The sequence below is a fragment of the Bidens hawaiensis genome, unplaced genomic scaffold, assembly GCF_021521415.1.
Source record: "Bidens hawaiensis isolate Kalapana, Puna unplaced genomic scaffold, B.hawaiensis_p1.1 tig00084312_1, whole genome shotgun sequence".
In the NCBI taxonomy this organism is placed as follows: domain Eukaryota; kingdom Viridiplantae; phylum Streptophyta; class Magnoliopsida; order Asterales; family Asteraceae; genus Bidens; species Bidens hawaiensis.
The window spans coordinates 4092-16474 of NW_027504076.1; the positions used below are offsets into that span (position 1 = coordinate 4092).

Sequence of the window (12383 nt, forward strand, 5' to 3'; positions counted from 1 at the left end):
AACACCAAAGAAGACTTATACAACAAAAAAACACCCGGTACCACCGGACAAAAATTACCACGAAAAAACCCACATTTATACTTTATACATGTACATGCCTCGATTATATACATAAAACACCAATAGTTTGTTCACATTTTTTTGTATCTACCTATAATGTTTGTAGATAGGTACGTAATATAACATGACCTACGCTTGTGTAGACCATATATGTATTTGTGGCTTATATACATAAATGATATTGGTTCATATTTGTTTTTTAGTACGAGGAGCGAATAATCAGACTCTCTGCAAACACACAGTCACACACACATTTTCTTATTCGTTCATATATACAACGACGACGACTGTAAACAATCGCTTACAAAAAATAACGATCATTTACAACACTACTCGGTGTATGAATTTTAAGTGGTGTAACAAAACCATAACCGGCCAGGTCTAAATTAATTGTATGTATGTATGTATGTATGTATGTATACACATACACTTACTTGAATATATACATAGAGTTAGGTATAACAGATCATACCGTGACATGTTGTCTTGTTTAGTTTCCAAACCTTTTGTTTTACACTGCCAAGGGTGCTACCTAAAGCAAACAGATACCTTCAAAACCAAAACTCATAATACTTACATTATGCACCAAACTCTCTCTCTCTCTCTCACACAAACACATTGATCACTCAGTCACTACTACTCATGGTGGTGTAGATCACAATACTTCAATCTCACGTCTCTGTCTCTCTGATCACTCTTCCTATCACTGTATATAATGCCCCTATCCAAAGCCTTACAATATTACTAGATACCCCTTAACATGAGTGACAATAATCATGATCACCTCCCACCTGGTTTCCGGTTTTGTCCTACGGATGAAGAACTCGTCGTTCACTTCCTTCAACGCAAGGTCTCTATCCTCCCCTACCACCCTCATATCATCCCCGATCTCGATCTCCACCCTTATGATCCTTGGGATTTGGATGGTACATTAAATTTCTCATTTTTTTATAGATTAATATAATATTGCATGTTTATAAAAAGTCTGCATAATATTTTTTTTTGTCACATGTCACTCTGGTGTATTTTTATTGGTTTTTGCCGCCTCTATTTCCTATTAATTGTACATTAAGGCCACCCATAGTGGGCGCGGAGTTTGGGCGAATAGGGGCTACAACACGTCCCGGGCGAAATGTGGGGCGAGAAGAGGGAGGCGCCGGGTATTTGTGGCCTGGCTTTGTATGTGTTGTGTGTGCATATATTATTATATGTGTGTGTGATATATATGTATATATATGGGCTACAACACCATTACACCCCAAAAACAAAAACATACAATTTGCTGATTGGACGCCACATGACGCAAATCGTTCATTTTGTAGCCCCTCCACTACACATAGGCTAATTGTACATAATTCTTTAATTCATTTTATATTTTTTTTGTTTTCTCACATTAAATATTAATGCTTTCTATAACTTTTTTTTTATAAAATGTGTTTTATAGTGAAAAAAAAAGTTAAGTTTGTTCATCAAACATTTTTAAAAATTGAACATTTTTTTTTTCATTTTGTAACCCATGTGTGTACTTATATCGTTCTTATAAGAAATATTAACATATTAATCATGAATCATATCGTTTTTATTATCCAACCCGTGTAATATGTAGGTCTAGCTATAACCACGTTAGATATGTTTAAGAAAACATGCATAATATATGCATGGTTTTGTTTTGATTGTAGGTAAAGCTATGGTGGAAGGAAAAAAGTGGTATTATTACAGCAGGAGGACACAAAACCGAATAACAACAAGCGGGTATTGGAAATCCTGGGGATGCGATGAACAAATTATAAGTTCAAGTAGCAGCAAACGAATCGTTGGAGTGAAGAAATATTATGTGTTTCATACCGGTGAAGCTCCTGATCAAGGTGTTAAAACAAGTTGGACAATGGAGGAATTTAGGCTTTTTGATAATGGTAGTTCATCTTGCAGTAGCAGTACTGGTAGATCTAGAAGAGGCCAATCGAAATCAGTAAGTCATCAATGATGATTAATTCAACTATCTAACGAAATGTACCGAACAATGAAAAATGTAATTTTGTCTAGTATATGTTCAATAAAATGGTCACGATCTATAATCTTATCGGGATACATATTAAATAATATGTCTTTTTTCCTTGACGTTTTAAATAACATCTTAGGAATTGTATAATATATCGGTAAAAACGATGTATTCGATCATCAAAAGATATTTAATTATCAGTTTCATTCTTTTATTGTTGTTTTTAACAATTTCATTTTCAAATTATAGGATTATACGAATTGGGTGATATGTAGGGTGTTTGACGATAGTGGTGACAATGACAACGATGATGGAAATGAGCTTTCATGTTTGGACGAAGTTTTCTTATCGTTGGACGATTTTGATGAGATTTCTTTTCCAAATTAAATAAAAAAAAGGAAGGAAATTAAGCATACTAATCAAGGATCTACTAGGAGATAGAGGAACTAATATATTTTGAGCAAATTTTGTATTTCTATTTTATCAAGGAAAATAGTTTGTCATTCATTGAAGTTAATAAAGTAATAATTTGAAGACATATAGATGTTCAATATACAACATCAAATCAAATAAATATAACATTGTGATTTCAGCAGTAACACAATCCTAACACAATACACAATCAATTTTAAACAGATAGTCATAAGAACTGTACGTATAAACGTTATATCATGTAGTACTGACCATGTACCTACTAATATCGCTAGAGCATTGCTTTTTGATAGCCATACACTTAAATAACGGTCTTTTTATCGTATCTAAAACTATATGTTTTTGTGTAATTACGACTTTGAAGATAATAGGATGTTAAAGTATATTAATTTTCAAATGGCTTGTATTTAAGTATCTGAGAATGTTTGTGGTGCCTAGTTATACTGTGGATCAACAAAACTTAAGGACTTTTTAGTTTCGTGGATTTTTTTTATGGTTGATCATAACATTCGTTGGTTTATGTAAATATTGCTTTTGACACTATATATCGGTTCGAAATAGCACTTTCGAAAATAGTTTAAATTGTTCACTTAATTTTGGTTATATATAAAATTCATCACCACAAGATTGAGGATAGACTTCAATACATATATTTAGCTTTGTCAACATTGCTTCATTAACAAAAAGACGTTTATAAAAACTCCATACTAATGGATTATTGGAATCTACCGGTACGTATGCTCATGCGTAATCATAATGTCTTATCTCTAGACACTTCAAGTCATGTGGCGCCTGGTCGTCATTTCAACATTTTGCAAAAAAAAAAAGTGTAAACTCTTCTCATAACTCTGCAACAATTAGTACTCAATCATTTTTTTTTCATTTTAAACATTTCTATTCTTTTACCGTTCAAAAAAAAAAAACATTTCTATTCTTTTAATTAAAACAAAATATAATATTCATCAAGTAACTAACAATTATATTAAAATTAATGTTATAAATGTTTTTACGAAATAAACTTTTCAGAAATATCGGCTCGGAAGTAATCCCTTTATGGAACTGATAGTTTGTCAACTCTCAACAGAACATGAATTACCAATTTTTATTAAGTCAGGCGATCAGGGTTTTGCTATAAGACTTTCCTAATGGAGGTTTAAATGCAGAAAATGTATGCCACTAAAAGGGGGAATAACACCACTGTTGTAAGATCGAATTTGGGTAATGAGAGATTGGCAAGTGTTATTACCCTTTATGAGAAGCACAACGCGCTATCACCAAGCTAATGACGTTAAAAAAATCAATTACATGTGGGTATATATAATATTGTTTTTGCTTAGTTCTCTCGTAACCAACAATTGTCATAATCATCTCAAAACTTCGCACTAAATGTGCACGAATTACTTGCATATGCATATATATACATATTACAACATGCATTAGAAGTTAGAACAGTGTGTACTAAGCAAACCCTATAAGAACACCCCACCCCCACCCTCCTAAATGGCAATCAACTAGGCATCTATCATTGAATGAGACATGTCCCCCCACTTATGGCTAGTCACAGCTTCTTAATAAAGTTTCTTCTAGCTTTCTCCTTTACGATGACTCATATAATAATATTTCTATATATATACGTACGTATGGATATGAACAATAATCTGAAGAAAGATTACACGTCATGGTGATTGAATAATTAAGCAAGTGTGTTGAAGTCAGTCTAGAGTTGGTACAAATCGTTATGTAAAACCTAATTAAAATTATAGGTGCATCATGATTGCAATCTTGGTCCCAAATATACTCACTACTTGGACATAACTTAATTTCTACGAATTGTTCTTGGGATTATATAGAGATGAGGCTTAAACCTTTTGCATAGTCCAAGACATACTTTTCTTATATAAGTTTAAGAAATGTACAGTGATTATATATCGACTTATATTATCTTGGCGTCAAGCTATTTTTAGCATGACTTCGCCAAGAGTATCGTCACCCTTTAAATAACATTGAGTAAATCAAAGAAAGGTTTCAAAAGTTTCAAGAAACATAAAATATATAGTATTGCTGATTCTAATAGAGGTCTATCTTTTAAAATAGATTTCAGGTCACACAGGTAAATCCATCTGTTTCCTAGGATACGACAGCTGGATTAGACGTACTAGCTGTTGGAATCATCCAAACACTCAAAACAAGAGCATGCAAGACAAAAAAAAAGTGCTGGAATTGAAACTCTTCAAATTGTTTGTGTGATAGTTTTCATTAACGTGTTCGAGTGTTTAGAACAAGGAGCATATGTGTTCTATACATAATGGGTAGTTGGGTACCGTGAAGTTCAAGAGTTCGATTTAGAGCATGTTTGGGGATTGAGTTTGAAAAATGCTTATTGACTTTTTGATATTTTCAAAAAGCTAATAAGCCAAAATGTGTTTGTCAATCACAAAAATTCTTTTTATTTTAGCTTTTTGAAAGGGTTAAAAGATAGTTTTCTAAAAGCCTCAAATCCAGGCTTTTTAAATGACTTTTTAAAAAAACCAGTAAACCAATAAGCATTTTTCAAACTCAATCTTAAATAGAATAACTAGTTTTGTACCTACCGCATTGCGGTGGTGTATTAACGTTTCGGTTGGTATGTATGGTAAAACATGATTGTTGCAGCAGCGAGTCGACGCAAATTCCTTCGGTGTTGGTTACATTTGTTACGACATCCAGTTGGTAATTCCGAGCGTTATACGGTGTGAAGTTGACACGAAGTCCTTCGGTGTTGGTTACGTTCGTAACGGTGTCAGAACTAAAAGAAAAATAAAACGATAAAATAATCAAAAATACCTTTACGACACCGGAATCCGATATTTATGTTATGTTATGTTAATTTGCAAATTAATTATGTATAACTAATGAGTTAATATTCTAAAACTTGGATAGACCGTTCGTCTTCCGTGTATCAGTCAGTTGCAAGCCGATTCTACGCGCCACTAGTTACAATACTAAAGGCAGCTCTCTTGCGGCCTGTGATGATACGAGTGTGCGAAGTATGCCATCAGAACGCCCATCGGCCTCGTCCTGATCTCATGCTCATGCCCGAGCGCATTGGGTACGTCGCACCATTCTGATTGCGATGGGGCCGGTGATCCCTTGCTCTAGAGGAATACAATCCAATCCTATAGAAATTCCCACTTTTAAACCCACTCAAGTTTTATCTTTTTACCAACGTGGAGACAAACTTAAGCTTCAACCACACAACTTAGAGCATCAACATATCATTCAATTTAGCTTTGTTTTTGACATGGTTTGTTCATTGTGATCCTCTCACACACAGTAGAACACAGACATGCTAAATAATAATTATAAATAGTAACAAATGTAAATAATTATTTTTGTCCAAAATAACTGAAAAACACATTTTCATTAAAATTTTCAACATCGTTGTCATTTCGTGCATCAACGAACTCGTGAGTTGAGGGGGCGACACCACCTTGGCGAGGTTCGGAAGCACCGCCTAGCTAGGCAGGTCCAACTATAGCGCCCATGATGTAAGGATTTTATGGTAACTTAATAAAATACTAATCGAAATTGCTTCAAATTATCAAGATTTAGTTGCTAGGATACTGCTAATAGAGTTCTTGCATGCTAATTTGTACAATTGATGAAACCGAATACGTTAATATTTATAAGTTATAACCACCAGTCTACCATTCAAACCTTGTGATGGTTTTCTACATAAAAAAGTAAGGAATATATACAATTCAAAATGTTGTAAACCATATCGTGTTAAGCAAGCATGCAACTTTTGAATGAAGCTACAAAATTTAACATCCACGTCAACTCATCAAGAAAAAGGTAAAAGGAAAATCCCTACTGAAGTCAACACCACTTGTCTGTCTTGTAAAGTGCATGTCATGTTGTTCCTTCAGTTCGAATGCTTCGCCCTGACATAGGACACTTGTTCCATCTGGTGGCCCTTCTCAAATATGTTGTCGGTTTTTGTTTTCTCATAACAATTGATGCTTATTTTTTAGGATTTCTACTTCAGTATGATGCATTGCTGAGGTAATGAACGTCCTTTTCTTTTTAAATGATGATTTATTATAGCTTCACAATTAAAGACACTTTTGTAAAATAAAAAAAATACGTAGAAATTATATGTACTTTGATCCCAAAATTGCTGATATGTGCATATATGTAACAGTAGATCGTGATCTACTTCAGAGTCAAGACACAAACAAAGTACAAGTAAATGCCCCAAAAATTTGTAGCAGAAAAAAAAATGCCACCAAAATCAAAAAATATATCGTGGTAGACGAACTAAAATGGTGAGTATTTTTTCGAAAACTATTTGATGTAAACCCTCCTTTTTTACCTGGGCTAGGAACACGCAATAATAAACTAATAAGTTTATAGTTGACGTAGTTAAAAGAAATTATTTATTTTTAAGTTTTGTTTTTAATTGATTTTTTTTTGCGCCTTAGCTTGTGTGTATCTTTACTTTATTAATTCTGGTATGCGTACATAATCTAAGGATGAATTGGCTGTACTCTTTAGTTTGTGGAATTGTGACCCATCAATAAATTATTAATAACAAAGAAGACCACTTTAAAATCTATAGTACATAAGTACTATAATATTTAAAGGAGAAATATGTAATTTGCCTCCCTGGGTTATATTGTCGCTGGATGGAATAGCCACTGAAAACGAAATTGCGAAGTTTCTGCAACTGTGATATTTTGGCGGGGCACTCTGTGCCCTTTCCGTCAGTTGACCGACCAAAAAATGTTGAAATGATCATTTTACCCCTAAGCCTATAATTAATTCCAAAACTAAATACCCAATATCGTGCAGAGGGTGGGGTTCGAACCCCCGACCCCTGGTTTAACAACAAACAACACCAACCATTTGAACCAAACTAATATTTGTTATAAAACTTATCTTTCTTTCATTATTATTGGATAATAATAATAATAATAATAATAATAATAATAATAATAATAATAATAATACATTACGTTTCATCTAACCCTATCACCTTCAAACTAACCCTATCCCCAAACCCTTTTCAATTTCACAACACATTCTTCTTCTTCTTCTTCTTCTTCTTCTTCTTCCTGTTCTCCGCCGCCGCAGGAAACCCATAAAGTCGACTGCCGCCGCCGGAAACCCTAATAAACCCACCTTCCTGCTCTTCTTATTCTTCTTCCTGTTCTCCACACCAAAGCGACGCCCGCGGCCGCCGTGTTTGCCGCCACCGGATCCGGCGTCTGCCATGGCGGCTCCGGCACTGTTCATCGCTAAACCCTCAATCATCGCCACCACCTGCTTCGGCACCGTTCCGGCGTCTGCCATGGCGGCCTCCGGTGCCGTACCGTTTGCTTCTCTGTTTGTGAGGTTTTTGGAGTGTTGGGGTTTAGGAGTTTGGTTATTGGATTGGTTTACGGATTGCATTATGTGTTTAAGAGGCGATGGATTCTTTCATTATCCGACATCTGGAACGTCACCACGCCATCGCCGGAGCTCCGAAAACCCGTTCCGACTCACCGGATCTCTAACAAACCATCACCGGAGGCAATTAATCGAACGACGACGGGGGAGCGGCTTGATGATAATTATTACTGTTATGTTCAATAATATGAAGATAAAGATTACTATTGTTATTATTGTTCAATATATGAAGATGAATCTGGTGTATGAATATGATTTGTTATGTTGAATGAATATGATATGATTATTATTATTATTAGAGAAATCTGCAATTGGTATATGTTGTTAATATGTTGCTGCTGTTGGTATATGAATATAATATATTAATATTATTACATGATAATGATAATATAGCATATTAGTATTAGTATATAATAATATATAGATGTCATGTAGCTGCTGTTGCTACGACTATTATTATTATTATTATTTATTAGAAGAAGATTACTAAAATACCTTTAATATGTTGGTATTATTACTAAAATTCCAACAGTCAACTGACGGTAGGAGTCAGAAAAACCCGCCGGAGAAACATCGTGGCACAAAGCTCGCAAAATCTTTTTCAGTGGTTATTCCATCCAGCGACGATATAACCCAGGGAGGCAAATTGCATATTTCTCTATTTAGAGACCTAATTGTAACACCCCGACCAAAGGCGGATTATACATCGGGGCGCCACATATTGTTTCATTACTCGTGACACTATTGGGTGTCAATATTTAATACATACATTCATTCACGCACGCGCAAAGTAGACATAAGATAACATAAATCAACATAAATCAATATATTATAAGACAAAATATTCGAACAATAATAACTTGTCTTGATACATTTTAATCTAGGTCCAAAAGTAAAAACGTCCTACGTGTCCACAAGCTCCAAATGTAGCTACAGCAAACCTGAACATGTGTTAAAATAAAACGTCAAACACTTGCGTGTTGGTGAGAAATCAAGTTTAATACAATACATAGATAACAATAAATCTGCGCGCAACATGTGTATGTCTGGTTTTCAACAGGGGTGTAATCTGATCGGGACCAACTCTAAGATTCATAGACTGCCAGTGCTCACAATTGAGCTCACAAACAAGACAAACTGTGCATGTGTAAACAAAAGAGAAAATCATAAACGATAGTTCTCCCGTGTTCATCTAATGGTACCATGAGAACTGCGGAATAGACCGACAAGACGGTTAATGATCCACACATACAAATAAACAGCCAAGTCTACGTCCTCAACACATGGGATACTGCGCGTCTAAAGTTCATAAACAGTTTAAGACTCTAAGTTTGTATGAACACATGAACATCCCAAAACCTTAAAAATAAAAAAGGGATTAGGTACGAGATTACTCACTTGATAAACGATGTGAAGATAGGTAAAGCAAGAACCAAACAAGCAAGGTTAACCTATAATTAAAGATTATTGTTTTAATGATTTGTTTTAAGTCTTGATTATAAGTGAGCATAAATAATAAGTAAATTATTGTATATGATATATATATTACCGGAAAAGCAGGGCAGAACAGGGAGGAAGACGGAGGCAGAGAGAAAGGAGACGGCAGAGGATCAACGGCAAGGAGCAAAGGAAGAGAGAGCAGGAGAGTTTAAGTGAAATTAAGTGTTTGTGTGTGATGTGTTAGAAAGAAAATAAGATTATTATTTATAGGGAAACCCTAGGGAACACAATCCCTAGAAAAGGGGGAAAAGATCACAAAAAGCAAAAGATTCCAAAAGCAAAAGATATCAAAAAGCATAAGAAAACAAAAGCAAAAGATATGGAAAGATATGGCAGCTGCAGGGGACAAGGAAAAGCTGACAGGTAACAGTAAAAGCATGGGCGGTTCAGATAAAGGTACTGGTCAAGCATGGAAAAAGCAGATCTCAAAAGATAATGTCAGTCACTTTTTCTGTCAACCAATGGGGTTGGTGCGCATGCTGTGCCGAAAGTAACTTTTCAGACATAAGACAGGTTAGGTCAACAGCACAGAAGATAAGACATCACAAAAGCAAACGGCTAGATTAAACAGGAGGAAACTCAAAGGGTTTAGCGTGAGAAGGCTCGAGCGCACGCGCGAGGGCGAAGGCTGACAGAACAAACCTTAGCGCGCCGCGGGAAGAACTATTATCCTTAGCGCGCCGCGGGAAGAATTACCATTCTTAGCGCGCCGCGGGAAGAACTTTCGTTCTTAGCGCGCTGCGAGAAGAACTACAATTCTTAGCGCGTCGCGGGAAGAACTACCGTTCTTAGCGCGCTGCGAGAAGAACTACAATTCTTAGCGCGCTGCGGGAACAGTTCGCCTCGCGTATCGCAGGAACAACTGGTCTTCGCGCAGGCTTCCTTGCAAGGAGTCTGGCGCGTGGAGCTGCGCAGACAACCTTAGGCGGGAAGAAACAAAGGACAAGCAAAGAGTTAAGAGAAAGGGTTCAAGGCGTAAGGGCGGAACGACGACAAGAGAGAGAAAGAGGCGGGACGGCAACAAGAGGGAAAAGAAGGCGGAAAGAGAGAAGAGGGACGGAAAATTTATTATTATTATTAAAAATAAAGTATAAGTATAAATAAATATTAAATCATAAAAGAAAGAGATCGGATCGGAGAAACGGGTACCTGGGTCGGGTCGGATCGGGGCAGATGTCACAGTCTCCCCTACTTTAAGAAATTTTGTCCCGAAATTTATCTCGAAGTAGGTTGCGCAGAGAACAGGTGCGGGTACTTGATCTTCATTTGATCTTCCCTTTCCCATGTAAACTCGGCTCCGCGCTTGGACTCCCAGCGAATTTTCACGATAGGGATGCGACTGCGCTTGGTTTGCTTTACCTCGCGATCCATAATCTCAACAGGCTTCTCAACGAAATGCATGGATTCGTCAACTTGAACTTCATCAAGTGGGATGTGAAGGTTCTCGTCAGCTAAACACTTCTTGAGATTGGATACATGGAACGTTGGATGCACATTACTGAGCGCGGGCGGCAGGTCAAGTCTGTAGGCAACTTTCCCTACACGCGCGAGAATCTTGAATGGACCAACATAACGAGGAGCAAGCTTACCTTTCTTCCCAAAGCGGACAACACCTTTCCAAGGCGACACTTTGAGGAGAACAAGATCACCAACTTGAAATTCGAGAGGCTTTCGCCTGCGATCTGCGTAACTCTTCTGTCGGCTTCTGGCAGTCAGCAGATGATCACGGATCTTGGCGATTTTATCGGTTGTCTTTTGAACAAGTTCGGGTCCTGTGATTTGAGTTTCACCCACTTCGCTCCAACAAATCGGGGAGCGGCACTTACGACCGTAAAGTGCTTCAAATGGGGCCATACCAATACTGGAATGATAGCTGTTATTATAAGAGAACTCGATCAAAGGCAGGTGTGAATCCCAATTACCTCCAAAATCAAGAACACAAGATCGGAGCATATCCTCAAGAGTTTGAATAGTTCGCTCAGACTGACCGTCAGTCTGAGGATGATATGCAGTACTCATGTCCAAGCGAGTTCCTAGCGCAGATTGGAGAGATTTCCAAAAGCGAGATATAAAACGGCCATCGCGATCGGATATGATGCTCAAAGGAGTACCATGGCGGCAGACAATTTCCTTGACATAAAGCTGCGCGAGTTGCTCAACACGGTAGTTTTCACGAATGGGCAGAAAGTGAGCAGACTTAGTCAAACGATCCACTATTACCCAAATGCTATCATGTTTGCTTGCTGTCAAAGGTAACTTGGTAATAAAGTCCATTGCTATACCTTCCCATTTCCACGTAGGAATTTCTGGTTGTTCGAGCAAACCAGATGGGCGTTGGTGTTCAGCTTTTACTTTAGAACAAGTCAGGCATCTAGCTACGAACACAGCAATATCCTTCTTCATACCGGGCCACCAATAAGTAATGCGCAAATCCTTGTACATCTTATCAGCGCCGGGATGAATAGAATACCGAGATTTGTGCGCTTCACTCAGGATATCAGCGCGAAGATTCTCATCAAAGGGAATCCAGATGCGGTTAAGATAACAGAGAATTCCACTCAGATTAGGGACAAAGTGCGCTTCCGCGCCACACGCTAACTCGGCGCGAAGGTTACCATTACTGATGGATGCGCGCTGCGCGTCGCGAATGCGTGATTCAAGATTGCTCTGAATCGGCGCAAAGTGAAGCTGCGTGCGCGGCAAGATACAGTTAAGCTGGCTGGGTTTTCGGCTGAGCGCATCGGCTACCACATTAGCCTTACCAGGATGATACCGGATCTCACAATCGTAATCGCTGATGAGTTCGTTCCATCGGCGTTGCCTCATGTTGAGTTCCTTTTGATCAAAGATATGCTGAAGGCTTTTATGGTCAGTGTAGAGGATACACTTAGTACCATAAAGGTAGTGTCTCCAGATCTTCAAGGCAAAAACAACTGCGCCTAGTTCGAGGTCGTGAGTTGTA

The 12383-nt window shown here is 37.4% G+C and overlaps 1 protein-coding gene across 1 annotated transcript; it reads left to right on the forward strand.

Moving 5' to 3' along the window:
* Positions 1-786: 786 nt before the first annotated feature.
* LOC143607633 (NAC domain-containing protein 104-like) lies at positions 787-2504 on the forward strand. Its single transcript, XM_077083006.1, has 3 exons — positions 787-986; positions 1740-2029; positions 2309-2504. Exons 1-3 carry the CDS (start codon positions 821-823, stop codon positions 2444-2446), a joined length of 594 nt encoding a protein of 197 aa, XP_076939121.1. The 5' UTR covers positions 787-820; the 3' UTR covers positions 2447-2504.
* The last annotated feature ends 9879 nt before the right edge of the window (positions 2505-12383 follow it).

What these genes read in the sequence shown, in the direction of transcription:
- LOC143607633 (XM_077083006.1), top strand. Translation starts at nt 821, where the DNA reads ATGAGTGACAATAATCATGATCACCTCCCACCTGGTTTCCGGTTTTGT. An exon ending in TGATCCTTGGGATTTGGATG is followed by an intron (nt 987 to 1,739) that starts GTACATTAAATT and finishes TTTTGATTGTAG; the next exon opens with GTAAAGCTATGGTGGAAGGA. An exon ending in GAAGAGGCCAATCGAAATCA is followed by an intron (nt 2,030 to 2,308) that starts GTAAGTCATCAA and finishes TTCAAATTATAG; the next exon opens with GATTATACGAATTGGGTGAT.